General features: G+C 35.6%; 1 protein-coding gene across 13 annotated transcripts in view; it reads right to left on the bottom strand.

Moving 5' to 3' along the window:
* The window catches only part of CADPS2 (calcium dependent secretion activator 2), a 335485-nt gene that overhangs the window by 63929 nt on the left and 250765 nt on the right, over positions 1 to 20791 (bottom strand). For 5 of the 13 annotated variants that reach the window (XM_075727943.1, XM_075727941.1, XM_075727942.1 and 2 more), the window contains 5 exons: positions 19793 to 19856; positions 17527 to 17650; positions 14936 to 14956; positions 3221 to 3324; positions 1646 to 1654 (listed from right to left, as the gene is read on the bottom strand). In XM_075727943.1, coding sequence (XP_075584058.1) covers positions 1646 to 1654; positions 3221 to 3324; positions 14936 to 14956; positions 17527 to 17650; positions 19793 to 19856 — 322 coding nt within the window. The remainder of the gene's footprint in view (positions 1 to 1645; positions 1655 to 3220; positions 3325 to 14935; positions 14957 to 17526; positions 17651 to 19792; positions 19857 to 20791) is intronic. The other 8 variants (XM_075727950.1, XM_075727945.1, XM_075727949.1 and 5 more) reach the window with 3 other exon arrangements.

Here is a 20791-nt window from a genome sequence, read left to right as displayed (position 1 = left end):
TTTTGCACTTATTTGTTAATCGGAAGGGATGGTTTTAGTGTGAAATTTTATTCCTTGAAGCCTAAGGGTTTTTTTCATAGATACAGAGCACTTTTTAATTCCTGTTTTCGCCTTAAGGAAGTCAGTTTCTCCTGAGGAAGGCATCTAGTTTTCCTTCCACAAATGCTATAAATACATCCTTAGAAATTCACTAATGTCTATATTAAATTTCAGCAGCTTAACAACATGTTGGAATACACAGTTTTCTTTGGTAAAAATTTAGATTCTTAGGTAATCTTAGCTTAAAAGAAGAGAAGAAATCTGTGGAAAATAGTGTGTCAGAAGCAAAGCCAGCTCCACATCATGGAATGCTTCACATCTATCTTGTACCTTTTTACTGTCACTTAAATCTAGGCTTTGAAAAATCAGTATTGAAGCTGAGTATTGGATTAGAGGGAGCTGTATAATCCTGGAGTTAAAGATGAAGGTGAAGTGAACTTATGAAATAGGATGAATATCACATATTGCTGAGAGTGTTTTGCTCATAGTTCATGAAAATACCTGACAGTGAGAAATACCTACACATACTAGATGAGAAAATATCTTTGCTTTCAAACTTATGCCCCTCATTTTGAATATCTCATTTTGAATATATTTGAGTTATCAGCATGGGACATACGTAGCTTGATCTATACTAGTGCTGAGCTCCCACAACTTCAAATAAAGTCATAGAAATCCTCACTTGCATTTCTGAAACACAGCTCCTAGGTAATGCAGAATCATGTACTCAGGCCTGAAAGGCATCAAATAAAAAAGTCTGAAAAGTTGTCTACAAATATGTTTTTGCATCCTGGTCTTTCTGATGACTGCCTGTAAATCTTTTTCACAGGGGGAAAATGGAGAAAAGAGGAATTGGCAAGATTTTTTAAAGAAATGCTGAGCATCCTCTGCTATTACTGAAAAGTACTTTGTGTGTTGCAGTGTCAGCATTGAAGGATGCTGATTGGCACCATAGTGAAAATTCAAAAATTTTGGCAAGAGTTCGAAACGGAGTCTTTTTCCTCAAACTGGAAGAAGCTTCTCACTAGCAAATCCTGTTTAAATGGGAGTGCATTAAAGACTCCTTACCCTAGAAAATAACTAAATGCAGACAACTAAAGAAAGAAGAAAAGAAATGTATACAGGCATTGGCGGGTGACCCTTTTAGGCAAGCAAAACTCTTCAGAAAATATTGCCAAAAAGGCAAAACAAACAAAGCAAAACCGAAAGAGAAACCCAGCACATTTTCTTTCCATCTTCTTCCCCTTTGCAAATGACACTTTGAACCCAGACAGAAATTCTTCTGACCCTCTGAAGAACTACCCATCATTGCTTAGGCAGCAAGGAAGAAGAATAGAAAAACAAATACTACAGCTGAGACAGTTCAGTCATTATGGATAATATGTAAACAGGCTAAAGGCAATTAGCAACTGGTGACACACATTCTAAGAGACCAAAAACATTGACCGGATTAAAAGAAGACTGAAGTTCTTAGATTCTAGAAAGACACACATATGTGGCAATACAACACCAGAAATCATCAGAACAATCGATGCTACACATTGAATGCACAGTTCCATGCTATAAGTGGTGAAAAATAATGCTTAGATCATCAGAAATCACATACCTCTCTTCCCTTTGGGAATCCCCGAAATTTGGAAGTGTTATGAATTAAAGAAACAAAAAAATCTAGTATTAAAAAATGTGATATACTATTTCAGAGATTACTGATCCTTTTCGTCAACTGCACCATCAAACACTGAATATTTGCTTAACATTATGATGTGAAGTCCCCATACTTAATCTAAATTTTGAGTAGGGAATGTATGATTTTGTGATCTTGTTCTCAGATATATTTTAATATTGAAATTCTGCATGCGTTATAAATTTCAGTAAAATTGAACATTTATTACATGAATGAAGGAAGGGGAAAATAATCTTAAAATTACCTTTATTCTTTCCAAGCTGTCTTAGATTAGATTGAAAACTTTTGCTGAACTGATCTTTCTGAAGGCACATGCAATGTATCTACCCTTCTGAAAAACACCACATATCTGACTGCAAGTAAGTAGTATGGAAAGTAATCTTTGAACAGAGATGTTTGATCATACATGTATCATTTGATCTGTTTCTTCTGTGTTCTTTTCCACAGAAGTCTAATATTCTTATGGTAATGCAGGGCCTCAAAAGACAAAGACAACGATATATACATTTTATTAAGTAATCGTTACAGAGTAACACAGTGGCAACGGTAGTGTAGAACAGGACCTCCAGGGAATTAATTTCAAATCATTGAAACAGCTGTTTCATCAGTATAAGATAAAACATCTATAACAAGTTCACACATGACAGATGTAAGCTAAAAACCAGATTCCATAGTGTGATATAAAACCAGATGTTTTGAATGATCATACTTATAACTATATATACACTAAATAATGTTTATCCCTTGGCATATTTTGCTTAAAAATATTTATTGAGTTTTTTGATAACATTTTTAAAACAAATTCCTGAACCTTTGAAAACTATATTTATTAATTAAATGTTAATAATATATACAATTCTGTGTACCTGGTCAAGTTTATTTTTGTAATTCCTTGATATAAAAGGTGTTATAATTCTAAATATTCTAAATGTTATGGTTTCTGTATCATAAAGCAAAAGACTTGAGAGTAAGAAACATGAAATTGTTCTATTTTATTTCTTCTACCTTATGATGCCACTTTAAAAAGTGCAAGTTTAAAAGCAGTACTTTTTCAATCAAGAGAAAAGCAATGTGAATATGATTATACCCATCATTATTTTTACATTAAAATCAAGATCTATACAGCACGATGAAAACTAGCATTCAACTATATTTTCTTTCTATTTTGAATGCAAGGTGAAAAGTTGGAAGGAACAACTGTATAAGGCTATGAATGTTTTCCATACCATTTCACCACCTCCAGCACAAAGATGCTTTCTCTATTTTATGCTCTTTAATTTTCATTTCTAAACCTACAGTTCATTCAAGCAAATTCAAGTGGAGTTTTATTTCACTTTTCATAAGCTTCAAGTCTCTTATGCCTCTGTAAATGTGAACTGCCTTAAACATATGTCAGAAAGTAAAGCTAAAATGTTTCTTGACAGAATTGCTTCGCATCAGGGGAGAAAAAATCTAGGAACAAACCATTCTCTACAGCAAATGCAGTTACTGCCTCACCTCTGAATGATGTTCTTCATTTTGCTGCAATACTTCGATACAGAGCTCTGCAAGGTGAAGAACCTCTTCCAGTTTTCTAGCAGGTGTTGCTTGGTTCATGGTCTCTATATTAATATAAAATGCAAATCAAAATTGCTTTAGTTAGAAATAGATTCAATAGTAAGAGAAAACGATGCCAGAAAGGAATGGGAATGGTGTAAAGTTACAATTTCTTGAAGTATAAGCAATTTCACACGTTAAGGACAATCCTTTAATACAAGTAAATGCAGCTGAATGCCCAGATCACTAGAAAGAGAAAATATTTAATTCACAAAAGGATCACTGATCATAATAAACATTATCTGATTTAATATGCAAGAACTAACAGGTGCATCAATGTATTAGATGCTCAACTTCTGCAACAAGCAAGTTCTAATTCTCTTCAAGGTCAGATGCACAAAGACAGCAGACACGAGAGACCTTTTTTGTTATTGTACCGTCAGTACAATGCCTTTCTCGCTAGATGACTCATTACTGTCATCAGCAAGTCATTACTGCATTTTGCAGCAGTCAAAAATTCCAAATGTTTAATCTAGATAAGACACTACGTTAGGTGTATTTAAAAATAAGAAAAGTACAATAATTATTGAAATCACTAATTTCTAATAACTAATTATTGAAATAACTAATCTTCTACCTGCTGTTCAGCAACAAGAGTGAATCTGCATTCTTTTCAGTACCATAGTGAAAAGTAGCACTATAAAATAAAGAAGTTATAACAGAATTGACACAAACCTACTGCAACTCCACATAAAAGAAAACAAGAACAAATGTAGAAGTTAGAAATGACATGAAGATCACTCATTCTACAAGGGAGACTTCAAAAAGAGAGCAAACAACAAAGGTAAAACAAATGTAACTAAAACTCTTACAGGGCAATTAAAACTCAGTTTAGTCTTCAATAAAAAAAATTCATAGGACTAGATCGTAGAAAGAGTCATGTGAGATACGGGAAGAGAGCAACTGAAATTTTTTACAATGAAAATGAAAGTAATTTGTCCAATTACTTAATTTGTATCACTAGGAATAAATTCGGTATTAGCTATCTGAGCTTCTTTATCTAACAAAGCTCTTGTCCCTAAGCGTGAACCATGGGATGGAAATGATGCTGTACAGTATAATCGTACACAAAGTATGGTCACATTAACCAGATTTGTAGAGGACTTATGAGGCTGATAACACAAGGTGAGTGAGGGTCTCAGGAATCCTATTTTCTCATTTGCTGTGCACATTCATGGCTCACATGAATAGCAAATCACATGAATACACATCTTCATATGCAGAAAATGCTGCTGATATTTCTTTCCCGCTTTTTGTATTCACCATGGCATAGAACATTAGCAGATTAATTTAAAAACTTACATAATCTCCTTGCTGTCAGTAAGACTATCAAACTGCATGCACTAAATATTTTTAACACTTAACATTTCTGGCAAGTCAAAACAACTTTTCATACATCTTAAAGGCAGGTGACCTTGTCCAGCTCTTGAAGACTAACACACTGATGCATAGTACCTAGATGAAATATAGCTTAAACGCAATTTTTGAAGAAACATTGGATTAGAACCTCCAGCAAACATCTACAAAACCACATTATCTTCATGCAAAAAACAAAGCAAGCAAATTAGTTACTGAAGCAACTAAAAAAAAAAATTCAAACCTTATTAAAATAGACCACATAGCAGACATGTTCAAATAATATGATTTCCAAAACCACAATCTAACTCAAGAAAGAGTTGTTGTATGAACATGGACCAAGCACAAAACATACACCAGAACACAAAACTACATTCACAATGTCAAGATCATGGTTATTAATATGGCACTGAATTTGCAAATTTGATACTGTAGAACAATTATATGAATATAACCACAACTATATTAATGTATTATGTCAAGTGAGATTTGAAAGGATTGGTCCAGCCCTATTATTTAGGTTATAGTATAAAGACTACTATTGGATTCACACTTAACCAGTGGATCCTATGCTTATCCTGGACCCAAACTGCTGTTTCCTCTAGTGGTCAGTGTCTTCCCCTACCTGAACACACAGCAAGTACTATTCATGCAGCTGATACATCACTATCAGTATCACTGATGTTAATGAGTCTTAGGAAGAAACCAGTGATACTAATACAGAGTATGACTAGCACATCCGATTTCAGCATAAACAACTCATTTTATTACAAATTCAGCCTGATCTTCATAGACCTTACCACTAACCAAGTTAGCAGAATAATTGCACGCATAATTGCATTCATTCCTAATGAAACTAAATAAGCTGCAAACTATCAAAAAACCATATCCTAGAAGGGCTCCTCTAAATTAGTGAGAAAGTAATTCTAATACTTATATTGAATCTGATGTTGCATTTTTGCACTGGAGTAAGTTCACTTATTCCACACCTGGAATAAGCTCAAGATAGCCTAAAAATGGCTATTGAACAGACATCATTATCATTAGCAAGAGCAGGAGAAAGACCATAGATTTACTAGCTGACTGTAAGATTATCCTGAACCACCACTGTGATGAGATCATGACAGAGAGAAACATGGTCTCAGGGAAGTATTAATTCCACTGAGCAAGGCACTGAGGAAATGCAGTTCTGGTCATCTGCATTGAAGTGATGAATTTTGATCAGAAATGGCATTGAAAGGATAAGAATTCTGAATTTCAATCAGAAATGGCATTGAACGGAGAGTCTGGTTTTGTTTGCATGTGTGTTTGTCTGTTGGTTTGAAAGGCATAATAAGCCTCATAAAACGAAGGATGAACGAGGGGATCAGAAGTGTTCCCACAGTGGGAACACTTGGGAAGGAGAAGACCTACTTATGATCAGGGATGATGCTGACATAAAGATAAATCAGTCATGATAAATTATTTAAGCCAGAAATTGCAAGGATTTCAGTCATTATGGGACTAATGTTCAGGAGTACTTTTTTCAGTAGGTGTAGTGTGTTTAGGAGGAAAAGAGGAACTGTAAATTTCCCTCTGAGGTCAGTATGGCAAGTTTCTGAATGACATTTCATGGCAGGAATGACTAAAGATGTGGGACAGATTAGGCTCAATGAATTCCAGTTTCAAGTTTCCATGAAATTCCCCATGCTATTTACTATTTACTAGTTTACTCTGAAATGATTTACTACTTGCTAAAAACATGCAAATTACTCTTGATGCTTCATACAGTTTTCTATAATATTTTAAAAACAATTATTTTCCTATAAGATTTATTGATAAAAAGAGGTGGCAGATAATTGCACTCACTCTGCATCCTTGGACAAATCTCTCTAATTTTGTTGTCTTTTACTTATTCACAGAATAAATCAATACATGCAATTTCATTTGGATGGTATATGCTTCCCTACATTTCACTTAGACTTCATCTAAAGCTTCTATTTCAATCTGTAAGTTACCACATCAGCTAGTCTTTTTTCTCTGTAACTAATGACTTTTCTCCTTCCAAAATCTAGCAAATATGTGTTATGGATAACCATAATTTACACGGGTGTATAAACAGGGGGCCATGAAGTAATTTGAGAGAAAAACAATGAAATATTAACTTGTTTTTACCAAACAAGTAGCATATTTCGAATATGAGTACCAATAAACTGTTATCTGGAAGTTTTAGAACCTCCAAAACATCTGAGCAAAATACTGTGCTTAACTTTATAAGCATAAAAAAATTACAGGAATGGAAATCAGTGCTGTCAGTTTTCATTATAATCATGATGTCTTTCTCCCCACAATTACTAAGGGTTGTTAAGATGTGTTTACACTGCTCAAACTAACAAGTTGCAGCAGGAGTCGAGTCAGTAAATATGCCGCTTGACATCTTTTAGAAAATAAACAGAAAAAGCCATCAATCATCTGTTTTCAGCTTCACATTCTGCTGAAATGAAAAAGCAAGCCAGGCTTTGCAAATAATGGATGCTTTCTCAAGTACGCATTATCAGTGAGTCACATAGGTACCAAGAAAATATTGTTAAATGAGGTAAGTTAACTGACTAAAATGCTACTGAAATGAAAATGTGACTGCTTCACAGACTGATAGAGCCTAGGGCCAGAAGGGACTGTCAGATCATCCAGTCTGACCTCCTGTGTCACACAGGTCAGAGAACTTCTCCCCATTCCTCCTTTCTTGAGCCCATCAGTATGGCTAAAACCTAACAACAGTATGTCTAAAATCTAACTTAAGTTCTCTTTCCAGAAGAGAGTTTCTCCTTGAAGAGAAATGTACAATTCACCTCTTTCTTTTTCATCCCATCATGTAAACTGTTAAGTGTGTGTATTTAATTTCTTATTGGCATTTGCTGAGCACAGGAATCTGCTGATTAAAGAGGTGATTCTCCTCCTTGGGTATGAGTACAGTGCAGCTGGGAGGTACCTGTCTCTGGCCTGCCTGTCTTCCCCCCGTGGCACAGCATATATCCCTTACTGTTTTTCCCTGTCCAGTATTTCATCCTCCTTTTCCTCAAACAAACATATCCAGACCGAGACACTAAGGAGAGCCACCCTGTCTCCAGGCCAGAAGATCTCCCACGTACCAATGGTAGGGATATTGGAAAAAAGGCAGGTAGTCGTGTGACACTTGAGAACGGCTGCTTCCTTGGATCATCACGTCCTCCGCAGCCAAGGACTCTGAGAGACACCCCAGGTCCACAGCCCTGGTACCTCCTCATCCAGCCAGCTAGATGGGGCTGGGGACTTCTGCAGCTTAGGAACTGGTCAAGCTCATTTGATGCCAAACTGCAACAGAACATCCAGTTTGCATTTTGATCCTTCATGTAAGACAATTGGCATTTGGTTTAATTTTCATGAGCACCATTGCACTGGTCGCTGGCAGCACTCAGCTGTTGTGCTACGTAACATTAATGCTACCAGCATTCAAGCCTGGAGAAAGTGCAAGATGTCTACTAATGGAGGTGTCTGACCATCAACTAATTCGTTTCTATGCATGTGCCAGAATTAGACCCACAGGAGGGCAGATAATGCGATGACTGCTGGCTGTCAAACTCTTTCCAGGATGTGCTGCACACACAGCAGTGCACGGCCTGAGCCAGTTTCAGAGTTTCGGAAGGAATATTGCCTGTTTGGATATTGTACAGAGGGACCTAAATCTTATGTGCTTCTTTCCAAATCCAATTGTAGTGCATGGAGCCTAAATGAGCTACCCTTTATTCTACACCAACGCTCTTGCCAAGGAATCTGACTGACTCACTGCAGATAGGCGCCTGGGAGTGAACTCATATTGATGCAGAAGGGTTTAGGACTTCTTGACATGTGAAACCAGCAAGATTGCTTCTAGGCTTGTATCAAAAGCAGTAAAAACATCACTAAACTGGAGTTAATATGTTACTAGACCTGAACTGACTCTCCAGAGTTAATCCGCAACTGGGATAATCCACCCACAGATAATTTCGATGTGACTGTGGTGAATTTTCTTGCAAATTCTCACAGAATTAATTCTGCATGAAAAAGCAAGGAGTGGACATCTGGGAGGACATCCTATATTCTTCTGATTAAAAAAAAATTCTAGCCTTAGATAAATAATGGAATTTAGCTTTAAGTATTAAAATGAAACCAGTCTTTCCATAATTGCTTTGTAAGAATTCAACATGATTTTAAATTCTAGGGACAAAAAAAAAAAAAAAAAAATTAAAAATTAATTACCATTATCACCATTATACAGAGAGATCATGAGATTTGTAGAAAGTTAGAGCTTACATCTCCTAGTCTATAACCTATCATTTTATAAAGTGGGTCACACTACAGTGTTTTCAGTTTGTAAAAATTTATCATAGTATACAATGGAATTACTTTCATGGGAAAATCACAGACTTGTTTTTTTAAAAAAAGAGGAAATCTTTTGGCTCATGTGAAGCTGAAAAAAAAAAAAGAAACAACAAATTTGAAGAGGTAAAAGAAAAATAAACGAGGCAGAGATGAAAAGAAATCTCAATTTTGAATTACTGATCAATGGCACCTAATTTATGATTCTTTGTATTCTAGTTTTGGCAACACAGATACTAGCAGTTGTTATTTTCTTCCTTTCCCTCACTTCTAATTTCTCTTCAAAAGTGGAAAGAACTAATGTTCTCAGCACTCTATGTTCCTGTGGAACAGAACTCAGAGGTAACAAACATGGCAAACTGAAGAGCTCCATAATGAAGGGACCTGAATAACTGACATCCTAGACTGAGAGAAAACTGGCACATGAAAGTGCAGACATAGTAAGAAGTGTTTGTAAAAAATCTAATAATTTTAAGAGTCTAAATTTTAGGGAGTTACTGAAAGATGACAATAGCAAATCTAACGCTGGCAGGTAAGGAGGAGGGAAAAGTGATGTTGACAATTATTAATTTTAAAACAAATTTTGAAGAAATGACTGATTGAGGACATGAATAGAAAACAATAAAATGTAACACAGATTTGCAAAGGTAGGTCGCACTAGACTTGTGCAGTAGCTTTTCTTGATAGGATATTTTCTTAGAAAAGAAATTAAGTAGATCTCATCTATTCTGACTTTACTAAAGCATTTGATACTGTGCCTCATGGGAAAACTACCAGTTAAGCTGAAGAAAATGAAGATTAAAAAAGAAACTATGTGTTGGACAAAGAAGCTGCCTCAAGAGAAAGGCAACGGGCAGCATTGAGAAAGAGCAAAGAAAGGTTTCTTGAGGAATCCTTGAAGATCCATCTTAGGGCTGAGCTTCCTTAATATTTTCACCAATGACTTCAGAATAAATACTAGGAGTGCACGGATGACAATTTGTGAAACACTGGCAATAGACAGCAGGGTCAGAATGCAGTAACAAGAATTAGCTAATTCCAAAGAATGAGAGAGAAAACCAAAATGTAATAGTTTAAGAGGGAGGGCAATACATTTTGACACACAAACAGCAATAAATATTTGCTATAAACTGGGAACTCATCAGCTGGAAATGATCAAAACTCTGAAGCCTGGCTTGAATTAACTTTTCACAGAATGGCTGTGTGCCACAAGCATGATATAGACATGAAAAGACAAGTGTTCCTTGAGTATATTAGATTAAGCATTTTTGGTGTAACAGTGCTACTAGTACTGCATAAGGCATCTTATGGGAATGACTACACAGTTCTGGTCAGCAAAGCTCAAAAAGGCGGAATTCAAAGTTTAATAGAGAAAGGCTCCTAAGATGATACAAATGAAGGAGGGCTAAAACTCTTGAGACAAGGTGATGAAAACCTAGGCTGTATAAGTATAAAACAATTGTCTAAAAACGCATCATAGGGTGAGGAGGAATTGGAGACCATAAAATGTGAATGAAGGAGGGAACTATCCTTCCTTCATTAGGGATACAGGAGAAGGTTAGCATGCTAAAAACTAGGAACTAATTTGACTGTAAGGTGATTCCTACACCTATAGAGCAAACAGGACTTGAAATGGCCTTCACATGGGTGAAGCAGGGGGCGGAAAAGGGGAAGAGCAGTGACAAAGACTGACGCAGCCCAGCTGTTAGAGAGGATATGGGTACCTTTACAAAGCATATATCAGGACGTGGACCTAGCAATCCAGGGGTTCTTTTCCAGACCTCTGCTCCAGAATTGGAATTGGAGATATTTGCTGATACCCTCTTCTTTCCGTTTAGTTGCACAACAGAGACCAAGAAGGTGTTATAATGCTGCGCAACTCATTCGTTCTTGTTTGTTCAGTGAAATGAACATGCATGGAGAGCTTTAATCAAGTCCTCTCCAGGTACAATGACTCTCTCCACTTGCCTTCTCAATTTCAATAATGTTTGTAGTGTTCTTCTTTTTAAGTCAGATAGATCCTTCTGAGCCTTGAGGGCATTTACATACTACCCTTCCTTTAGAAACTTGTATGTAATGAGTATCTTAACGATCGATGTCCTTTAAAAAACAGCAAACTGTTGAGTTGCTCCTGACCTTCTATTGTATGAAGTTAACAGTTATTCAGCCTTTGGCAGTCTGTCTGATAGAAAGAAGTATTGGCATGACAACTGTGATTTGTCTTTGATCAATTGCACACTACACAGTAACTATTTGCTCTGATTTTAATCAAATTTATTCTCATTCCTTTTATTAAAACTGATTGGCAGAAGGCGCCCAGTACATTCAGCTACTAAAGACTTAAAAACAATGAGCTAAGAGACAACTATCTAATAATTCAAATCTTACAATCTATTGCCTCAGAAACTAGTATCTATAGACAATGACAGATACTGCCCTGTTTGCTTCACAGCTATTTACCACTTTAATCCCTAACCCAGTCCCTTTTTCTCCACAGCAATGTAATGCCCTTGTACTGAAAAATGTATTTACACGTAAGTTTCTATCACTTCTCTTAGGCAATGGCAGCAGCGCTAGCAGAGTTGATTACTCCTCAGCCATTCAGATTTCAAATAAATTTAAATGGGGAAAACCATTCATTTCTGAGAAGGCATTAATAAAGTATTTTATTTCTCTTTGTGTGTATTAATGGATGTGTATAAGTAAAAAATATGAATTCTGTATAAGGAAGGCCATCTTTTTTGAAGGAGAGAAAACAGGTGAGGGAGGCATGCAAATTTCTATAAGCTGTTCATTGGAAGCTATGCAAAATGCATCTGAAGAATGCTATTTGTCTCTGGCCTCAGCATCTAGCAGGACCAGTTATGGTCAACATTATCTATAGGAAGAGTTAGCTCCAGTTAAATACTGAATAAGACAGGCAAATATGCCATACACAAAATGATCTAAAAAGTACTTTCAGGTAGCAAAGTCTCAATGGCAGCATGTGCTGAAATGAAAATGGTTTATACTTAAAAAGAGATTTTCACATATTGATGCTGCGATCATCTCCTTGACAAATTATAAACCCTTGCTGCAGACTACAAGGGCATTATATGAGAATTCTTAGACATAGTTCAAAATTATAATAGTAGGTTTATTGCTGTTCTCCCCATAATGGCAATTATACTGGCTGAACAGATTAGCTTCTCCATGAGAATTTCAGCTGTGCATGTCGTAAGGAATGACATGCTGAACCCTGTATAATTGTCATTGCAAATGTAATTTTTATTGAAAAAAGCTGTTCTATATTCATAATAGTACAACGACATGGGAGTGCTAAATAAAATGTCATCCTGACTGCAAACAAATCCTGTTGATGCAAGTGCTGCTTATACCACTGTGTCTGCCATTAAGAAAGTAACCACCGTCTTCTGGGAAAGCATTCAGAGTCTTGTTCAATTGAGACTGTGAAAATGAGAGCACTTGGGGAATAGACCTGGGAACCTGGCAACCACACTGCTGAAAAAGGAATCTCGCAACAAAAAGAATTTGCATGTTCACCTCTGTATTACCTAACAAGGACACTCCTGCAATTCAAGATTCTGTATACAGTATCTAGTGCACAAGTTAAAGGGTAAATAATAGTTATCAAGAAATAGTTTTTCCTTATTTTCCATGACAATGCAATATATGTTATCAGGGCTAAGCATTCTGTACATCAAGTTCATGGTGAAATCTGTAGGAGTTTAGCTAGCAACACCAACAGGAGCAGGATTTGGCCCTGTTAGCCAGGCTAAAACATAATTTTATTGGGATTCCTTTCAGCTGCTTCATCTTTTGCATCAGATTGATGGGTTCAATGGGACACAAAATTCTGTTGAAACACAGTCTATTTACTCTTTTCAATAAAAGTAATTTTTTCTGAGTTGTCTCATTAATTTTCAGCTGCATTTTTAGTCAGAAGTGGAATTTAACTAAGCAATTAAAACACAGCCTATAAACCATTAGCTTCATATAACTCACACAGTGAATTTCCATTTTGTCACTGAATGTGATAGGCTTTCCTCATCCATTTTCTAATATAGTTATTTGCCAGGTCACTTAAGGGACAACTTTACTATCCTATCTTAAGAACATGGCAATATTTTCTTTCAAAGCATGCATAAACTTAATGTAAAATGACTGAAACCAGGTACAGTCTTTTTTTCTTTTTCTGTGCTTGTAACTGTATGTCATCTGTGCTTAATGGTCTATATTTCTGACATAATGAGCCTGAGAAAAAATAAGAACAGCAAGCCTGTGGCACAAAGAAAGCCCATGAGGTGATGCACATTATATAAAAGTGTACAGCTGAAGTTTTAGAGTGCAGAGGTCAAAGGACACAAACTCTAAATTAAGTTTTCTCATTTCACACATTAATTTTGACATTTTTCTAAGTTTCTAATTTGAAGATATATTTTCTTCAATACCTACAGGCGTAAAAATACTAAACTGAATATTTGTGCTATCTAGCTTTAGGTATATTACCTAGTAAGGAAATTTTCTCAGGGTGCATTTGTATTTGATGATGTGAGACAGGTCCTTTCACAGAGAAATTGTTGAATAAGCCTCCAAGTGCTCTGAATCAACTGCTTAGTGAACCTCTCCCTGTTGATCAGAGGGGGTCAGGAGATTACCTGATTAACGTGAGCCCCAATCAACTCATTCTAACAGGTTGTGGCATGAATGCCCATACCACCACCACATCGTCTGGTCTCTTTTTTAACAATTCCAAATACAGCTCTTCTATTTCCAGGGCATTTAAAGGTTTCACATGAAAACCAGTGGAAGTTTTGGGAAACAGTGGAATTTTTTGAATCTTCAGTTATGAACACCAACTCTAAAAAACGTAGTTTTTATAATTTGCTAGTATTTTTTGCTTGTTTACTGGCTAACGAACCTGTTCCTCCAAAACCAGACCATCTTTCTCCCTTCAGGCCTCTCATTGGCAAGAAGCTCCATTCTGAACTACTTTCATGCAACCTTTAAAGTCATCACCTCAGTCTGTCTTTCCAGATGAAAAATGATTTCATCCTGAGAAAGCTACCAACTCAATGCCCCTTCCCATAACTGTGGTTGATATTTGTGGAAAACCCACAAAGCATCATGATCAGGCTTCCATTGGGTCTGCATGTGTGTCTTTAAAAAAGGTAAGACAAAGCAGTGCGTGCATCTCTTTCAAAGTATGCACAATCCCTCATACTTCTATGCAGCCAATACTACCCAGCCACAAATACTACTTCAGCTACGCTCTTTTTATGATCACTCTGTTACATATTTGGATATATGCACTCAAAAAACCTCTCTACACTGTTGGAGAATATACAACATATCAGCCTCATGAAATTAGGAACACAAAGAACTACCATCCTCCCAAAACTCTGTTGTACCTAGAAAAATAAACATATCACTAAACAAAGACATATCAGATAAATGTAAAACCAGCTTTACGGAATTAGTTCTCCTATCAAGATCTTCATCAATAAATCCAGCATGCTCATTAGAAAATGGATACCATTTGTGCTGAAGACTATGAAATTAAATTTCTCTAAATACACAAACTGATTCTGAATTTAACAGCCAAACTTTTCTGCATCACTTAGTTACACCTCTTTCACAGAAACTACAATTGCATTATATTCCACATTATAAAATTATCTAAATTGCTAATAAATATTCACATCATAGTTAAGTATCAGTATAAATGAAGAATGCATGGACTATACTACATCAATATTAATTTTAATGTTCACATGTGTTAAGGTCAATATATTGGTATTGTTGAAATCAACAAAAATAATAAAACAACAGACACAATGCACTACATCTGTACTACATGCAGACATGCGCACAAATAGTAATCACCTGAGTCCTTTTCTGCTGTTGCTAAATATAAAACAAACAAAAAAAGAGAGAAAAAAACCATCATTACAGAAATGTAACTATTTTAATTTCATTAGAGTAGACTAAATACCAAATAAGGAGTTAAAATCTTCTTAAAATCTTGAGTATAGCATTGAGAGTCCTGACAGTTAGCTCATCCAAGTGATGGGTTTTGTCAGCTGAGAGACAAATGGTGTATGTGTTCAGGTAGTATATTTTTATTTACTAGTTCTATATAGTCTCTATTCCAGGCTCACTGGCCGAGTTTGCATCCATACTGTGCCTGGGAACTTAGAAACATAAATAATAGTAAAAGAATATAAGAATGTAAGAATATTATTTTTGCTAGAGCCCTCTGCATCTCTACTTTTTAGGTAGTTACTGTTGGTCTATAGCCGATATTATCATGCAACAGTTGCATTTTGACTGACTGATATGATGTTGTTCACTGAAGAAATATTCAAAGAATGGGACAAAAATCCCCAAAATGTATGACAGCTACATTTGAGGACATCAGTAATGTTATAAAAACAATGACTATATGCTTTCTGTATGCAGTTTGAGGAGTAAGCAATGCAAACACTAACATGAATTAGTTTCAAGAGAAGAACGTCATTTCAGTGCATGGATACAATAATGCTCCTATAAACCTAAAGAAGCAGACTGGAACCTATTGCTGAAAACTATTACATTTATATTGGTAAAAATGTAGGATATTTGTAATGACCAGAGTATAGAAAGAGACCAATACAGGTGTCATTGCTACTGAAAATCAATGTGTTTAATTTTCTGATGTTATGATACTGTGGCCCTTCACTTTCAAATCGTACTGTATTTTATTCTCAGGAAAGTACTCAACCTATTTCTCATTACGGTACTAGACTTTTATATGCAATTATCTATTGTGCTTTGGTTTTACAATTACGTGAGTGTAAAACTACTTACAGAAATCTAGTTGTGTTTCAATCAGAAGACAATAAATCCGAAAAGAAATCTGCAAGTCAAAATATGCCATGGGATGCACGGCAGTTTTATGTGCTGTTCCAGCTTGCTGCAGTGTTAACCGTGTGCATATTTTAAAGTGCAAAATTTGCTACTTGCAGTGGAACTGCCACAGTTTTCTAGGATATAGTTAAGAATCCTGCGCAAAGGTGTATTTACATCACTATAAAAAACTTCTCCAGTCCAATTTAGTGCCAGTGAGTTTAGATATCTTTTGCATGCTTTTGTCATCTTTTAAAAATGTTTCTATTTTTATACCCATTATCTCAACAGGTTTGCTGAAAGAATGAAGTACTGAACATTAGAAAATCCTCTTTATTGAATACAGAAAGATAAAAACTAAGGAAAACAGTTATTTTTGCTTTTTCGTTTTCCACAATAGATTTAATATTCATCCTTCTTTCTTTAACACAACATGATATCATAGTTAATTATGATAAACTGGTTACTAAGATGGTTTCATGTTGTTACTCCCATGATATAATACTGGTTGCTATAGTGATGAGATGGGTTTTTTGTTAATCACTTGTGAGATTGGTTAACTCATGTTTTTCAGGGAATTTGAGCAGAAATGGAAAAAGGAAAAAGTTGGCTTTATAATATTGCTAAACATATGAGGCTTCTTCATTTTGTTGCTATGATAACTCTATTTCTTCTAGTGTATTGCTAGAAATACATGCTATGGAAAAACATACTATGCATAAAAATAAGATTTTTTTTAAAGCAGAATTCATCCTTCACATATTTTCCTGTTAATTGACTCTACCTCCAAAAAACAGTTATATAGATGCACACACTGTTTTCTACTCCTGAATATATCTGTACAGGCATATCTCAGGCTCTCTGTACTTAATGGAGAACAGCATATGTGTCTTGAGAAGGCATTTGACTATTACAACTTCCTATTTGTTCTACATAAGGTTTAGAAATAATAAAATGTCATTTTTTTTTGAGCAATATCTTAAGTTAATTTCATGGTATACATTCTAGAACATATATAAATTCCAGAAAAAATGCTGTTTACCATCAGATCTAGTATTTTGTCCTCTTAGTTCATTCAGGACATCAGGATGTAATTAAGGTTTTAATCATCAGATTATTATTATACATCTGACAACACAACAGAAAAAAAACCCCAACCACTTATCTATCTGTCTGCCTTATACATACATCAGAAAGGCATCTATACCGAAAGTTTTCAAGTTTCAAGGTACTGTTACTGCTGATAAAGAAAGAATTTCCTGTCAGTAGTCTAATTACTAGAAATAGTTAGAGAAATAAAAAATAACCCATAAACAACCTTTTAGATTTATGGAGAACTCAAAAGTAAGAACAAAGGGCAACTTAAATTAAGAAGTCCTAGTCTTCCATTCAAACAGGGTCCCAGGAGGCATATTAAAGCAATGAATAGGAAAAAGCTCCATAGTTCACCAGCTGAGATTTTAATGAGACATTTCCCCTTGCTGTGGTAGGGGTTTGTTCAGGAAAGGGAAAAGGCTGCTCACAGAATATTCAGTTAATAGGCATTGTTGGCTTTTACAGCCACTTTGGCAGTTGATTGCTGTACTAACCTTCTATTTTGGCATATTCTGTAAGTCGAGTGTAATTGATCAAGGCAGCCTTCTCCAGACATTTTCTAACCACTTTCTTCACCTCTTCTGCTGGTATGGGAGTGGCAATGTCTTTCATTAAAACCTGTGTCAGAGACAATTATACCGCTTGGTTACACTCATTACCCAAAACCCAAGGGAAAAGGATAAAAGTATCCTAAAGACACTACAAATCTGATAATGATTAAAGGCAGAAATCAAAAGGAAGTATTTCAGCTGGTGGAACTAGGTATTTCCCTTTGAAGGTTTCTGTTCAACCCTGGTTTGACCGCCTATATGGTATTTATATACAATACCCCTACTGTTTGGCATCTTGCAGCATGCCAGTCAGTCTTCATTTGGGTGATGCCGAGATCTGTGTAACAAGAGCATTCCATGGATGGGCTGGATCATGGTGCCCACTAAAGATGTGGATGTGGAAATTTGCTTCATTCTCACCTGTGGAAAAGCTTCCACCATTGCATAACCATTCAACAGTGTAAAGGAGAAACTGTGAACACCACCATCAGAGCTAGCTAATACCGACTTGCTTTTCTTCCTTCATAAAGTTACTCAAATTCAGCATGTCCTTGCTGTGAAAAAGTCTTCTATAGTACACAGGGAAAACACTGAACTTCTGGCAGAATATTTTATTATGGACAAGCAGAAGAGCAGATCACATAAAGCTTTTCAAAACCTGCCAGTATTTAAAGACTATTCATTTTTAAAATACAGGACTTTGATAAAATGGATCACCTGTTGCAAGTGAGATAAACTGAAAATATATACCTCTTCATATGAATGCAACATTATATACTCTGGATTACTATGAAAAATGGAATAAATATTGTTAATAATTCACTTGCATTTTTACTTTAATTCTATACTCCATTAACTTTCAACAGGTAGGTGTAAACAAAACTCAGTATGTTTTTACCACACTTTAATGTAAATAATAAAATTTCAGATAACTCATAACTTTTTAAAAATGCTTCTCCAATGGATCCCCAGACAAGCTTATAAAACATATCTAAAAATTGCTGTTAAAGGAAGGGAGCAAGAAGTATGTTCCGGGGAAGGATCCAGTAGAAAAGAAATAGGTTCAGCAACAGAGAAGCTGTTAGGAAAACACTGCAAAGCAGGCTTCTTCCATTACTTGCACATACACATATGACTTATCTACCTTTGTTAACTTGCTTCTTTCTAATGAATAACTTCTGGGTTATCAACAAGTGAAAATGCAGTATTCAAAAACTTCTATTCTAGACCTGATTTTTTTTCAAAATTTTCGAACACAGGTACAATAAGATGTTTCTAACCCATTCTGCATCCACAGGTATAGGCATGCACATTTACTCCTGGTCAAGACTGACAATGGTGTTCCTTGAGCACCAGATAGAGTACCATTACCATTTATAACAGCAGGAACAGGGAGAGGAAATGGCTGTTTCGTATAACACAAAGAATCTACATAGCACTACAATCACTGAAATTGTAAGTGAGAGAAAACATACATGCCCAGACTCTCTACGTGTTTTTGAACATGGCAGACGTTTTCTAAAGACAGAATCTCTATCCATGGAGTATTCTGCAGTGCAGAACCACCAAAACTCCCTGGGACCAGACCTCTCAGATTTTGGCAAAGCTATACAAACTGGGATCTAAGCTTTTTTTGAATTCATATCTTCATTGGGCTCCTGCTGATATAATTCCTCTGGAATCTCTGCTGGAATTTAAAGTTCTCTTTCCTCAGAGATGACTGAGATGCTTTTACCATTACCAGATCTTCTCCCTTCCAGTCAATACAAGTGGATTTGCCAGGCAGGAGTTTACATTTATAGCTGCCCATTGTCAGTTTTGCTGCATATAGCTTTTTCTTCTTAAATTGACTCAGATTATGCATTTATGGAAGATTATTTGGATTATATAGAGGTTTTTTAATGTTACATATGAGTATAGACAGCATCAGCAGCATAGAAGCCACAGAAAACAGGAAAGGGGGAGTGTAGAATAGACTTGTACTACTTTAGAGGTAATGCTGGGTAATTGTTAAATTATAAAGAAACAGAGAGTCACTACAGTGGCTTGAAGTGAAAGTCCAATAAATAAGTCCTGCAGAAAAAAGCTGTTTGCCTGTGTGGAAGACATTGAGGGAAAAAACCTCCCTTCTGCCTTCAGTAGCCTGAATGCAAAAGAAAAATGCAGGCTTAGTAGTCAAGCAGAATTTAAAATACATTCTCAAACTTACCCTTTCAAGTAATGAAAGTGTGGCTTTTAAAGCTCCTTCAGGACGTCCAAAAGGGAAACAGTATCTTGAAAAGTAAAAAAAAAAAGAAAAAAAAGGAAGAGAAAATGATTAGAATTATAATACCTAAGTTAAGAATTTACTTTGAGATGTAAATGCACACAACTTGCATTAAATTATGTTAGCAGGAGACTCCCATACATGAAGTACCAATAAAAGCAGAAGGCCTCTTCAGTAGTCTACCCTGGAGCACATACATAGAGCAGCAGTATCAACCCACCAGCAGGTCAGGCATAAATACAGAAAAGATACAAAAGGCAAAAAGCATCCCTTCCACTTTCTCAACTATGAAGGATATTTAATGGTCTCTGATGAGCTTAATTGTCATCTTCCTGGAAAGAGGTACTATTTCTCATGTAGCCATGACAGCTACAGGAGCTGTAAAGTAGCACTCTTATATCTTGTTTTAATATTGGATTAAGATAAGGATAAAATGTCAGACATTTAAGTTTCTAGAGATATATGGGAATAAAAATGCCTGCAGATATTCTATAACTCTTCCTATTATAATTAGCTTGGAAAAGCATTTTAGTTATCTTAAATTTTATCAGCTACAACTTAAACCATACCCACTTCTGTCTTGATACTTCTAAAATTATGTAAATTAAAATGTAATCCAACTGATAGCTTTGGTTTTCATTTTTGTCTACTGAATGATCCAATATACCAGCTCAATGAGACTACGATGCTCAGGCAACTGTAACCTCTCTTAATCCTGTCTATAAAATCTTGCTGGGATATCCCCAATTTGAAAAAGGATTTTTTACTTTGCTGAGATTATGTTTTTCTTATTACTCACTGAAAATGGTAGCCTCATATTCTAATGTTTTCCAATAGTAAAATCTTTCCTAATGATAAAAGGATTTAGACCAGTGAATTTTAGATATACATTTTCATCACCCAAAAGAAAGCTCTGTAAATGAGGTAAAAAAAGGATTTCCT

Source organism: Pelecanus crispus, chromosome 1, assembly GCF_030463565.1.
Source record: "Pelecanus crispus isolate bPelCri1 chromosome 1, bPelCri1.pri, whole genome shotgun sequence".
Taxonomy (NCBI): domain Eukaryota; kingdom Metazoa; phylum Chordata; class Aves; order Pelecaniformes; family Pelecanidae; genus Pelecanus; species Pelecanus crispus.
The sequence above is the reverse complement of the archived record's forward strand: the minus strand, read 5'-3'. Positions and strand labels throughout refer to the sequence as shown.